This window comes from Zosterops lateralis (genome assembly GCF_965231275.1).
Source record: "Zosterops lateralis genome assembly, chromosome: 1".
In the NCBI taxonomy this organism is placed as follows: domain Eukaryota; kingdom Metazoa; phylum Chordata; class Aves; order Passeriformes; family Zosteropidae; genus Zosterops; species Zosterops lateralis.
This window is the reverse complement of record NC_139762.1, coordinates 42,539,323-42,553,980: the sequence shown is the minus strand read 5'-3', so window position 1 is coordinate 42,553,980 and position 14,658 is coordinate 42,539,323. Positions and strand designations below refer to the sequence as shown.

General features: G+C 42.6%; 1 protein-coding gene across 1 annotated transcript in view; it reads left to right on the top strand.

Moving 5' to 3' along the window:
- The window catches only part of LOC310920357 (uncharacterized protein), a gene marked incomplete at its 3' end in the record, with an annotated part of 58,567 nt that overhangs the window by 37,919 nt on the left and 5,990 nt on the right, over positions 1–14,658 (top strand). Inside the window, exons 3-4 of the mRNA XM_083880269.1 lie at positions 10,839–10,882; positions 11,729–11,857. Coding sequence (XP_083736395.1) covers positions 10,839–10,882; positions 11,729–11,857 — 173 coding nt within the window. The remainder of the gene's footprint in view (positions 1–10,838; positions 10,883–11,728; positions 11,858–14,658) is intronic.

The window sequence follows — 14,658 nt, the reverse complement described above, 5'->3', positions numbered from 1 at the left end:
TTTGACAGATAAACGGGTGGACTCGTGCAGCGAAGCCAGAGTTCAAACCACTCGGGATCCGCAGGAGTGGTTTGGGGAACAATCTCGATCTCTGGCGGGGTATGTTTACAATCCCCCACGACTACATATGTTGTGCCAATTTTGTGCCAGGTACCTCTATTTCTAGATACCGCCACGCGGTGCCATTCATCATCACGGATCCACAGGGCATCAGACAACTGAAGATGAAAGGGCACTCCTTCGCTTGTCGTTGTCAAGGACTTTCCTGTGAAAGGAACAGGCACATTCGGGTCAGGATCATCAGGTGAAGGACTCCTCAAAGGGGAGTCTCTTGTCTTGTCCGGTGAATTCCCTCTCAGAGGGCTCCTCTGCTGCCTCTGGGAAGAAAAAGTCAAGTCCGTTAAAATGTCATGTCCGGTACAACTCAAATCATCATTCCCCATTCCTCCTCCCCCGGCTTGGGCCACCCGATTGGGGTCATCGCACTGGGTGGCTCCGCGCTCCCTTATTCGTTTTTTTGTTGGGAGCGTCCTCCCCTCCCATTTCCTCCTCCTCCCTCTTTGGCTTGTTTAAATTCCTGAAACTCCCGTCTCAGGGGACAAGCCTGCCACCAGTGTCCTTGCTTGCCACATAAGGCGCAAGGCCTGTCAGCTGAATTTCCAGATGGACGCCTCCCTTTTGGTACCACGGCCGCGTTGTCCTGATGGCAGGTTGGGGTCTCTGTGGTTGCTGCATTCACGGTTTTCCGTCGCTGTTCCGGCCTTTCAGGTTTTGCTGATGTCATCAGGGGCCCCACCTCAGTTACCACCTCGACATAGTCCTGTAATGTCGGCTTGGGAATCCGTGGAAGGGTCAGCATGGCCTGTTTGCAGACTTCGTTGGCGTGCCTGAACGCCAACGACGTGACCAGCCTCTCCCTTGCCACTTCGTCCTCTTCCTGCTGCTCTATGGCTACCGTTAGCCTTTCCACAAACAGCAGGAAGTTTTCCTGAGGTCCCTGAAAAACATCTGAATACGATTCCATGGGGCCGGAAGGCCGCATGGTGGAAAACGCTTTCACAGCAACACGAGCAATTTGCCTTAACAACGGCTTTGGGAGACTTTCAGCTTGTTTTTGTGGCATCTCCCATTCGCCCTCACCCATCACATGTGACAGCGTGATCATGTTCCTTTCATTGTCCACAGCTGTGTCAGGGTCATTTGACCACCCTGGGAGAGCGTCCTGCAAGTGCCTTTTCCAGGTTGCAAACCAGAGCTGATACTCAGTTCTGGAATGCAAGCACTTGAATAGGTACTTGATGTCATGTGGGACAACCTCACTCCCGGTAACTTGGCCATCTAACAAACCAAGGAAGTACGGACTCATGCGGCCGTACTCCTTGAGGGCCTTCATGAGTTCCCTGACAACATTCTGGGACAACTGCTGCCACTTTGCCTCCTCATGCCCTCCCCTACCCCTCCTGTAGGTAACTGGAGCGATAGAAGGGACATGGGGACCATCACTTCCTGGATCCCACCCCTCCCCCTCCTTGCCCCAAGCGTGGGAACCGAAAGAAGGGGCGTGGGAACCGGGAGGCAGTGGGCGGGACTTGGGCGTCACCAAGGGGAGTGGCTTGCGACGGGAGGAGGGCGTGCCAGGGTCTGGGAAAGGCACGCCTTCGGAGGAGTGGTTTTGGGAGGAGACTCGGGAGGAGCGGCAGGTGGGGGGGTCATAGGAAGGGGTTTCAGAACAGTGACAGCTTCGGGGAAGGGTGGAAGGGGACGGAAAAGGGTTGGGGGGGGAAAACTTGGAAGACTGGGAAGGGGAAGGGAACGGGAGCGGGGCGGCGGCGGCGGCGAGCGGCACCTCCGGCAGCGGGCTGGCGGGCAGGGCGGACAAAGAGAGCGACCGCGCCATGCGGCCGCCGCCATTCCGAGCCTCTGCCGCGCGAGCACTGCGTGCCAGCGCCTCTGCCGCATGGCTGCCACGCGGTGCTCCCGCGTGGGCACCGCGTGCGCATTCCACGCACGCGCAGCGCGCGCCTTCCGCGTGGACGCCGCATGCGCCTGCCGCATGGGCGGAGCGTGCCCCTGCCTCATGGACACCGCGTGCGTTTGCCGCATGGAAGCCGCATGCCCGTGCCACGCGGTCGCCATGCGGTTCTTCCGCATGGACGCCTGCCACGCGGTCGCCGCGCGGCTCCGCGCCTGCCGCGCGGGCGCCGAGCGGCTTTTCCCCCGCGCCTGCCGCGCGGGCGCCGAGCGGCTCCGCGCCGGCGCCTCCACTAACACTGAACTGAACTCGGGGTTTTTTTAGGGAAGTTTGGGGAAGGGAAAATTCCTCGAGAGCGTGGCCAGTGCTCTGTCGGAGGTCCCGGGCAGACTGCCCTGTCTGTCCCGGGCGGGGGGAGGGCGTCCTGAGAGCGCCAGGGCTGGCGGGCTGGGTTATGCCCGCTGCGCCTCTGAGGATGCCACGGCGGGGTGAGGGGGAGCGGGATACAGAACGGGAAGAACGGGGGGAAACAGAGCTTTCTCCGGGAGACTGCTCTTTCTGCACTCCTTTCATATTTTTCACGGCAGTTTGAATTTGCCGCGACCAGAACAGGTATTTCGCCGCATTTTTATCCCCAGCGGCAGCTAAATCGGTAAGTTTTAAGATGACAGGGCTCCAATATCGGAGCTGCGTCACAACTTCCGCGTTCGTTTTGGGAAAATGCAAATAGAGCGTGCGCACAAACTGCTTCAGTTCTCCTTTAGAAAACTTAACCTTATTAAAACTCAGAACTCCAACAAAACAACGAAAAACGTCTTTCTGTTCTGCCGAGAGCCTGGCACCCATTCTCCACTTCCAAACCGTTCCGCAAAAAAAAATAAACTAAAAACCGAATCCCAGCACAAAAAACTCCGGTCAGGCAGCCCCCCCCACTGCCTCCGCCCCGAAGGTGCCTCGTAAAACAAAAAAACCCGCTTTAAACCCCGTCTGTGCCCGTGCGCAGACAAAAAGCGGGGGGGCTCCGCGCCGGGATCCGCCGAGTTCGCCGCGCCTTCCGCGGTCCCGGTCCAGACCGGGAATCGAACTCACGTCTCCCGCGCCCGGGCCGGCAAAAAGACGAGCACGGCGCCGCTCCCGCGATCCCGCGAACCCGGTCCCCCGACCGGGATTCGAACCTGGGTCGCCGCGGTCAGAGCGCAGAGCTCTAACCACTACACCACGGGCTCAGCCGTGTCGCTCCCGCCTCGCGGCTTCCCGATACCTGCCCGCGGCGCGCCCGTGTCGCTTCCCCCGATACCCGAGCGAGCTGCTTCCTGCTCAGAGCCGCGAAAACTTAAAACATAAAACAACAAAAAGAAATAAAAACAGGAACCGAAAGTAAAACCCGAGAGAGGAAAACAACCCCCCCCCGGGCGCCGCGCGGCTGGTCCCCCCAGGACAGTCTCTCCTGGGCTGGACCTTCCCTTTTGGGTAGGGTGAGGGCAAGGGGCTCACACGCTTACCCGTCCCTGGTTCCTGCGTGGGTACAGCGGTTTGGTCTGGGGTAAATCCGCACTGAAGAGGACCCCACTGGGTGCTGTGGAGCTACCCTCTCCTCCCTCCCGGGAGCGCACCTGAAGGCTGCTTCCACTAGGAGGCGCGACGACAATGAAAAATCCGTAAAAGTCCCGATGGACCGGATTTGATCGCGACGCTCTCAAACCGCGTGCGCCGCGTCAGAGCCGTCGCCGTCGAGCTGTCAGATGTTCGCCCACGCGTGACAGCCCCACGTTGGGCGCCAGCTTGCAGTGGTGGGCTTTTTCCAATGGGTGCAGCTCCGGCCAGCCCTGCCGCCACTACATCCAGGGGTTCACTTTGACAGAGGCGTGGGCAAACTCGACAACGGTGCGGATAGTGCGCAGAATAGAAAGGCGGGACTCTCAAGGTGTGCAACCAAGGGATGCGTGGTCCCAAGGCAGCGTTCCGGAGAGAGACGCTGGCCTCAAGATGGCACGGCTTTTTATTAGGTGGGTTCAGGGGTGGGATTGCGTGGGACCAATTAAAACTCTTTGCCAACGTATAATGAGGGATGCAGAACTTTTGAACCAGTAACAGGTAACTTGGGGAGGAGGAATACATGATGAGGGGGTGGGGAAGTTATATAACTTAAAGATTGACAGGTAACCGAAAAGTGGTAAACAACTATTATGGGATGGGGTTACCAGGACAACCAAGATTTTGGCGGGAAGGTTTGAGGGGGGGGGAAGGAAAGTCTGAGGGAAGGAGAGAAGGAGAGGGAAGGAGAGGCCATCTTAAACAATAGTAAAAATTACAGAATTATAAAACACAAATTATAAAACCAAACTGGAGCAGTGAAAACCCAGTTGGAATTGAATTTAAGCACCACCACAATATGTCAGCTATTTCCAGTGAGAAGGCCATTCAGATGAAACAAACAGCATTTGCTTACATGTTACAGCTTTCCATTAAGGATGCTTTCACTGGTAGGCATACTCAGTGCATCATCTACCACTGATGTAATTAACAATGTATCTTCTCATGTTAATGGCTCTCGAAGCTCATTTCATGGCACAACTAATTTGACAGCTGTCTAAATTATAACAATGTGTGTTAATATTATATTTTCTTAATGCTGGAATTAAAGTTTGTCTATGAGACCAAAATTACTATCTCAATCTGTACTTCACAACACTAACTTTGACATTGATGGTCTGATAAATTGCTCAAAACAATTTTCAACTAGTCAGAACAGATATGATTTTCTTCACTTTGGATGAATGTCAAAAGTGTTTAGATCCCCATCCAACTGTTTAATCTTGCCAGATATTACTTGATAACACAATGTCATTTTGTAGTGACAGACCATAATTTTGTTCATATTCCAAACATTGCCCTTTATAGGATATAGAAGCAATGCTTGAATGCTGAAGTTCATTTCACGACTTACAATCTAAAATAGTATCATAAACGCACATCACATAGAATATCCTAGTGAAGGCTTATTTTAGGAATAGTTTCAGAAAATATAGTGTGATATCACACTTTTTAGATCCAATTTGTAGCTTACATAATTCTGACAAAAGAGTCAATCACAAACAGGTTGAAAATCCACTGAAACAATGGAACAAAACTCTTGGGGTACAGGTTTCAGTATCAGCTAGTGATAATTTCCAAGGAAAAAGATTTTCTGCAAGTGCAGTTTTCTAAGATTGTGAAATGGATCAACAGAACTACAAATCATTAAAATATAAATACAAAAGGTCAATTGTCAATAATATGTCCTATATTTGACAAACATGAAGCCCTTGACATCCTGTCAGGTGTTATTTTAATTTCAGTCCTTTGTGTTAGCCAAAATACTTTTTCTTTATCAATCAAAGTAAAAATGCTCATGAAACTCTTGCAAACTTTTGATAATATGAAATCATACCATATTTTGCAGAGTTTGAAAAATGATTTTTAGGGTTTTTTTCTTTTTACTTCACCTTTCTTTTTCCTCTTTTAATTTTGACTGACATTGCAGAAACAACTCAGAGCACATGTCTGTTCTGAAGACAACAGTAAGTCTATACAGGAAATTTTTTGAGCACTCTAAATATAGATGACAGGATTTTAAACTACTTGACCACCTGACTTCTCAGAGATTTGCAGGGGATTGGCCTTACACAGAGGGGGAAAAAAATTTGAAGGCAGCTGAGTCAGAATCATGCTGATAAATTTTAAGAATCCTTTTCCCTTTACTTCCCAGTCTTTTGTCTAAGACACTTGGTCGCATTTATTTTATTTTCTAGATAGAGAAGATAGTGATAGGTCAGTTTCTTAAACATTTTCACTGCTCTGTTGTGTTGACTATTAAGAGTATATTTTGTAGTATTTACCATTCAGAATAACATTTTCTTAAATTTTGTTTAGGATCCAAAAAAAAAAAACCCTGAAGGCATTGCTTGACTATACTTTGGAAAAAGGAAATACTACTATAGGGCAAGAACTATAATTTAAACAGTGGGTATTTTTTAAGACCTGCTTTCTGTCTCTAATGCATAAAAATAATATAAAATGCACCATGTAGCTGTGGTATCTTCACACGTCAAGCCTTTGTACTGCAATCACCAGTATAAGTGTCTTTCTCTATAGTTGCTATATCTTGTATCTAAGCCACAACAGTTCTTATTATGGGTAATTTACAGGATAACTTAATTAAATAGGTGATATTTGATAGCAAAAGTTGACAGTTAATCAAGGCTAATTCTGTGCTTAAATGACCTGGAATATCTTGCCAAGATATGCTTCAGTCATACACACCGTGAATGTTACTTAATACTCATATTAGCTCAGGGCTTCTTTCTTTGTGCACAGTTTTACCCTGCCTCTACTGGTGACTACATAGTGATCCTGTAGATCTAGGAGTTTACTTTCAAAGAACAGAGGAATACCTGGAGGAAATAATATGTACAATTATTCCTATTACAGCAGCACAAACTATCAGAGTTCTTTTGCAAAAGTGTTTTTTATACATGAGGGTGTAAAGGGTCTCTGCCTCAAATGGCTTGCTAAATAAATACAAGTAGGTAAAATTAACTATTATTGTCTTCACTGACAAGAGTTGAATAAAAGAGTAATTTACTGACTGGCCTTAGGTCATGCAAGAAGCTGATGGCAGTGCTGCTGATTAAATGTAAGCATCCTCAGTTCCAGTGCAGGGCTTCATCCAAAAATAAATCCTTATTTGTTAGACATCTGAGTAAGAACATCCTGATAGATATCCTTACAATTCTTTCTCTAGAAAACATTCTCATAGTGCTAGGTTTAATTTTAACTTTTTTTTTTTTTTTCTTTTAAGACCCACAAATCTTTAAACTTATATTAAATTATTGGAAGAAAGACTGAGAAGTGGTTAAAGGTGCTACACACAATAACTAAAACACTCTTGGGATTCAGTTCAGTTTTATTGCATTTAGTCTGCTCAGCCAGTAATATATATCTAGTTCCAGATATTTGCTTCTTGTCTCAGTTTGTATCATGTTGGTAGGAAATTGGTACCATAGATATTATTTACAAGAAGAAATGATGTATGTCCCTCCATAAAACCATTTTGAACAGCTCAGAGAAACTGAGAAATGCTGGATAATTTTCCTGTTGATTTTCTCCAGTGTTGAGGAACAGTTCCCAGGCTATTTGTTGGCTGACCTTGTAACCTGGAACATCATGGTCTGGTGTTATGTCTTGCAGACCAGTTGACAACCTCAGTTTGGATGTGTTATAAATGTGTGAACACCATCTGTATGTGTATTTTAGGGCAGCTCTCTTGTCTTCTCCCTCCAGCATGAAGCCTTAAGGCCTTTGATAATTCCTTCTGTGGTTTGCTGAGGGCTTAATAACTGAAGGATGATGTTAAAGTTCAGTCTGAAGAGACCTGTCAACACACAACTCAGCAGTTTGCTGTGAGGAAGGGATGCAGGGAAGAGAAGCTGCATTATGGTTCAGTGTATTACCTCACACATCTTTTGCTTATGAAATGAAATATTCCGTTCAACCTAATAACACTTTTACAACATTCAAAGTGGAAGATGTAGTCTGCTTCTGCCAAGCTTGATAGAGCAGATATAACAACTTCCATCAGGTTGTCGTGGGTGATGTCACAGCCAGAGCACCTCAGCGTGGAGCATTACCTGCTCTGCCATTTGCCAGGAGCTGCCACAGAGCCCAGGCCTAGAACAGTCCTATAACATTTGTTTCTATTATGAAAATATCTGAAAGAACTAATATGAAAACTTACACACATTTTTTTGCCACCTGTTGGGTGCGGGGCTTTGCAAGGGAAATTTACTGGTGGACCTTTTAGTCTTTGATCAGCTTGATTGACTTTTCTCAACAGGAGAAGCAGTTGTTTCATGCCAGTCTCGTGTCTGACCTCAGCACTGGCTGGATGAAGAACAAGTTGAATTATTACTGTCTTCTGCCTGATTTTTTCTGGGTTCTTCTAATGTGCCGATCATTGCTTTATCTCGTCACTTAATAATTTGACAGAATTAGTAGCAACTACTATATAGATGTTGGCAGAAGGACTGGGATTCTTGCTTTATGAAAAAATAGGCAGTAATGCAGGTCAGTCTCTGTTAGTTATTAGATTGGAGTGATTTGTAGGTTCTCTTGGATATATATATATGAAAATAAGATTGCCTTAAGGAAAGTAAGGATATTTAAGAATATTGTCTAAATCTATTTATAGATACTGAATTCTAAGTTCTGATGCTTTATCTCTATATTTTTATATGATGAAAGCAAGCTGTCTCCACAATTTTAAGGAAATGTTATTATACGACTGTATAAATCCGCATTAGGCTTGGATCTTGAATGCTTTAAACAATTCTGGTTCCCCTATCTCAAATAAAATGTAAAATAGGTTAAAAAGTTAGTGAGATGAATAACAAAGATAATCATGGGTATTGAAAAATTTCCATAATATGAAGTTAAGTATGCTAACACTGTTTAGTCTGAAGAAAAGCTGGCTAAGGGACAACAAGCTAGAAGTCCCTAAAGCTTGACATAAAGAATGTGAGTAGAGTTCATTATCTCTTCCAGTGCAAAACAGAGAGACCTGAAATGAAATTAGAAGGTTCACAGCAAAAAGAAGCACTTCTGAATATAATGGATAATTCAGCCAAGAAAATTTTCAACACAAGATGCTGAAAAATGTTCAGGTTTTATAGAGCAGTTGACAGATTCATGACAGAAAATTTAAGCAAGTCTGCCTAAAGAAAATTCTTACATCTGCCTCAATAAACTGCAGGAAGCTGGGGCAGTATTGCGGGTAAATGTTTATTTTCTTACACTCTGCTCTAGGCAGAGTGGTACTGGTCAGTGGCAGTGTTGATGATATGGCAAAGATCCAGCATGGTACAGCTGTTCTTTCCATTCCTGTGTCCTGGAATCAATATCAGTGCTAGAAATGAGAAATTTACTGAGATGAAGGGTTCTATCTAGAGATGAAAAGTTTCTGAGATGGAAAGTTCTATCTGGACAAAAACCTTCATTTCTTAAAAAAACTCATTCATGAGGACAAGTGCATTTTTTATAGCAAATTAGATAGCTGTTTGTAGAATTGATGATTGTAGCAGAAATAAAGGAAAAACTTTAAAAGGCTAACTATTTTTTTTTTAATGTGCCCTTTCAAGTATTTTGTTGCTATGTACAGCTGAAACATCAGCATTCAGGGTTGCCTCTGTCCCGGTCTGGATCTGCCAAAGCACCTGGATGAGTTAGGCATCCCCTTCTTGCTGAGGTTCTGCAGAAGTTGGCATCTTTTTGTCTGACCTTCTAGAAATCCTTGACTGAATGTCTGTGCATGGTGCTGTGTCTGCGAATTAGAGTCGTATTATTTGGGTCACATGTAAGAAAACCTGGCCAGGTATCTTAACAAGGCAGATTAACATTCATCTGACACACACATCCTGGAATAGTGAGTGCCTCTTCCTCACAGAGATGCAGATCTGAATAGCAAACAGTTCCTCCTTTTGTTTGGATTTGCTGTTCACCTGTGCTTTGATTTTATGTTCTGTAAAGATGTTCCAGAAGCATTTTTCTTTCTAGCTAAATATAAAGAAAGACTAAATCTTAAATCATTCCTCTAAACCCCAAGCTATATCTCTGATTATATTTCTGTATAAAATAGCTTTTTTTCCCTTTAGAAATTATTTTTGTTTCCCAGTCTTACTAAGTCTTTAGTAGTAATTCTAGAAGTAAAGCAGCATGATACTCCTACCCATTACGAATTTTCTACATGGCCAAGAAATGTTGAGGATTTAATGCTGGCAGTATCTTTGGAGTTCAATTCAGATATAAAATAAAAAGAATACTAGTTTACAATTGATTTCACTTGAGTAAATATTTCCTAAACACCATTATTGTATACAGTAGGAAATAGGTATAGCTATTTCCTTAGAATAAAGCAATTTGTGAGGTCTGTCATAAAAGGCTAAGATAATGCTGCCTTTGCTTCACATCCTTTTTAACTGCCTCTATAAAATTTAAGGAATTGCAATAAAACTTGGGAAAGTGCTTTGACTAGTGAGCACTGTTTGACAGCACTTATGAGATTACTGTGTGCTCAAGGCCACTTTGAATGTTTGCAAATAAGAAATTATTTAAAATTTTATTTATTTTCTCTTTTTTTTAAATTATTTTTAGCTTAAAATATCTCTCAATCTCTCTCTCTCTCTCTTTTTTTTTTCCCTTTCTTTAAACAGAAAGATCTTTAAACAGTTCGCTGCCTCCTTGGCATTTCTTCATTCCACTTTTCATTTCATGTGAAGTCTCCTGGGCTCTGACCAGTTCAAAATGCAACTTTGTAGTTTTCTGTGGTAAATGACTGACAGTGTTGGAAATTATGCTCTTTGTCTGACAGACAATTGTATTCACACTGCTAAGCAGTGTTTGGATTGAACTTTTAATTTAACCCTACAGGTTTCTTTTTCTTTTTCTTTCAGCATTGTCTGTATTGTGATTCCTACCATGGCAATGTGTCTTTTGTTTCTGAAGCAGCTGCAGTTTATTCTCTGGCTCCAAATTCATCTTTGGTGAACAGTTTGGGGTCTAATGAGGACATGCCTTGTGTATTTGCTGTTGCACAGAGTAACCTGAGACATTCATATTAAAGCCAGCTAAAGGGTGGCTCCAGTCAGTAGAAATAGAGCCTGTGACTTTTTGGTTGCTGGTAGTGACTGATATGCTGTCAGTCAAATTACTAATAAAAAAAAGAAGTGCTAATAAGACTATGAGCTTCATGAAAATTATAAACAAAGCAGCTGGAAGTTGAATATAGCTGGAATTTGAATAACTCTCTTATGTTATTGTCTCTATGCCAAAGTTTCAGCATGTTCATGAGAAGGTTCGGGAATTTTTTGATACACTGTAAGTATCTTTCTGATATTTCACCCACGAGAGAACTATGCACAGGTCTCATTAGTTCAAATGCTTAAATGTATTCTGATGCTTCCAGTCCAAAACCAGCAGTACAGTGCTGTTGGTTTTATGGAGTGTTGGATTTGTGGAGGTTGTGAGATATTTCCATGAGGCTAGCCAATTCTTCCATAGATGAGGTGTGCAATAGCTGTTGGGGCAGCATGTTTTACTCTGCTGGTCAAACATCTGTACCAGCTCGTGGCTAGAATCTACACTGCACCAACTACCTCCGAAGGAAAAGGGAGGACAAAGTATGTGTGACCTCCATCTCTATTGCAGACTGAGACTTACTGCCAGGATGCACCACAGGGACATCCCAGCTTGTGAGAAGGTTCTCTAGCTCAGAACTAGCCCCAGTCGTTGCTATTTTCAGTCCACCAAGGCCCACATAAAAAATATTGATGCTTAAAAAAATAAAGAACACAGTCCTAGGTCCCATGTGAACAGTCTTGGCAATGAATAACCTGCCATAAGTAATTGATTTGCTTTAATAACTGGGAAATGTGAAAAGGTAGAAACCTTTTAAATTAGCAAAGTTATGACATATTTGTGTATATAAAAAATAGAATGAATTTAGTATCCAGCATAGACAGCATGCCATGTTTTCATTCCAATACAAGAATTTATGTCATTTGAAAGAAATTATGCTCTTACCCATATGTCTCTTTTCTACAGCACTCAGTTTTGAGATATGTGTGTATTACAGTCTTAAAAACTGTATTATATTTATATCAGCTTTATCTGTGCATGTTGCAAGTGAGTGTATAAATGTCTTCTGAATGTTATTTGTTACAGGTTATCCCTTGCTTTGAGAAGTGCGCTAATAAAGCTTTGGAAGTTCAAGTTCAAATACACGATTCACAGAATGGTGTTTCAAGATGCCACAAACACCATTAAAACCCCAACTTTGCTTTTCTTTTCTATGTACTCACCTAAATGCTGTCCGAGCACAATTATCATATTTATTCATGTTATATTGATGCATTTCTAGTGCAAGCTACAGAATACCTATACAGTGCCCTGAAAGATGTGTTTCTCCTGTGTGTCAAAAGATGCCTTAATTTGTTTCCATCCATCTAAAAAAGAACTAGAGACTTGACTGTCCTCCATTAGATTATATTTTTTTTTTGTAGCTAAAAGATGACAGCATATTCCACTGTACTTGCCTGTACTTGCATAGTGTGCAGCATTATTCCATACTGCACTATAATTAAGCAGAAAGTTCAGTTTAACTTGAGGTGACTTTTAACCATAATGGTAAATTTTCTCGGATTATGGAATCCTGTGGTCTGCTTGAGATTCAAGGGTCTGTGAGGAGTCCAAAGAGCAAGAGGCAAAAACTTGAGACTGTAGTTTAAAGCAGTCTCAGGAACATCCTTTCCAAGTTAACATGAGTAGCTCAAAGCAAACACTGATGTCTGGAACTGGGTGATATTCTATTTATATGCATACTTACAATAGAATATATACTTATCTTCTAATTATATAAATAATGCAATTTCATAATATAATTAAATTGAATAAGTTTAGCATGTATTAGTAATCATATTAGCTATATTGTTCTATATTAGCATGATATAACTGTCTTTTTATCCTGATAAGGACTTGCACAAACAGAACAGGTTTTTGCCTATATGGATAATTATAGTAATAACCAATAAATGCATTTATTAATCATACAGAGCAGGTGTAGTCTAGTTCCTTTTGTATGCAGCTGCTTTCATGAGCCTTCTGGACACAGAACAAGAATGGAGGTTGTTAAAGAGCTCATAGACTGCTTAAAAGAATATTTTTCTCCACTGACTGGATACAGGAATTCCTTCCCAAACCCAGGGCTGGGGGGAGGGGTGGTGGAGGTTTGTTTTTTAGGGGACTCCTTTTGGAGGTTCTCCCCTAATTTATCCTAAACCAGGACATCACCCTATCTTTCAGATCTCCCAACTAACATGATGTAGCACCTGTTTTCTAAGCAGCATCCTACAAAGAATGCAGAAGCTAGAAGATTTGAGAGGGTCCATGGGAGTGATGATATGGACAGAGGAGACAGACAATCTGAATTAAAGAGGGGGTTGCGAAAATGCATGAATTTTTAGGAGTGGGATAAGCTCTCCCATCTTTTGATTTCAAGGCCAGAATTTTTCCCATTATTTAAATTATTCTGTGTCTGGTTTCTCACTTCTCCTTTCATCTTCAAGATGCATATATTTAATGTCTTAGCTCAGGTTGGATTCTGTGACGTTTAAAAGATTGAAGCATTTTTTAAGAGAATGGTGAAGGACAATGACTGTAAGGAGAGGGTATTTCAAATAAGAAAAAACTGTGAAGGAAGTAGGGAAGATGGAATATGATAAAGAAAATAAGAGAAATTTTATACAATCTCTTTCCCTGCTGCCCATGTTCACACCTTTTCATTATGAATTTTTACCACTTCTTTCCACCTTAGTCTTCCTGAAGTGGAATCTGCCTGTTCTGGTTGATATTCAGTCCTGTTCCTTCAGGCCTCTTGAATAGTCACTGACTTTTTCCAACCGCAGAAGACATGTCACACCAGCCTTCAGTTTTCTCCATTCAGCTTGTGGCTGCAATTGGGCCTCATATAGCTGTGAACCCATAGTTTGTCTAACTGTTACGATAATTGCACAGACTCTTTATTTGCCTTTCATAATAAACTGGCTTATACAACCTTACTGTTTTCCCCAAATCCCACAGCTGCCTGCAGTTCCAAGGACTGTTTTGAATGGCAGGTTGCAGCATCCCCTTGCTGCACAGAATGCAGAGCATGGAGCTTCTGCTGTGTGTTAACTGGTAAGCACCTCCTTGTACAAATAGCATGATCATTTCTGCCTCATGTTCAGCTTGCTCCTTGCTGTGTTAGTGGCAGAGTTTATAGGTGGAAATAGAATCTAGAACCACATTTACTTCTCTCAGTTGCCTACAACAGTTGTTGGTTGTGGATTTCTTTTTGTAACAAAGCTTTTGATTGATATTATTACACTAGGAAGACTAGGACTGTGTTTACAGTGAGTATGCAAAGTTATAGACAAAATGTAGAGCATTTTGACTGTTCCTCATGGTCTTTATACTCTCCCATCCTTGAAGAAAAGTAAGTAAAAAACAATGGACTTCGTTTGGAAGTTGTAAGATGCTCAAATTCTGTAGTGGTAAGGACTTATAAATACACAGAAAACATAAAAAATGTATACCTACAAACATGTCAAGAACGTTTTCTAAAGTAATATTAATGACACTTTTTAATATTAATGAACTGTTGAAGATAATTCTTTTGTCATATAAACTTATATATTACTACCATTATGCTGATCTTAATTGATTCTCTCATAAGAATTACAGTTGCTAATTCTGTATTCATAGGAAGTGAATTTCTTCATTAGCAATTATTTTATGGCTCATTTTAGCTGTGAGAGGACAGCTGCACTACATTTTCTTTACCTTCCTATTTCTATCTTTTCAATACCACCAATATGGAAATTCAGCATGTCAAACTTCTGGAGAGGTCTGATTTTTGTCTCCCTCTTAGCCCTCAGTCTGTTAGCCAACCAAATGGGCTTCAGAGGTCATATTTTTAATCTGCTGTTGCAAAGTTAGACTGAAAGGGGCTGCTAAGCTACACGTGTCTAAGCAGGGAGGTCTGCAATGTATTGAAATGATGTCAGAATTTTTGTTAGCACTGATTTCTGCATTTTATGCAGGAGAAGTTAGTGACA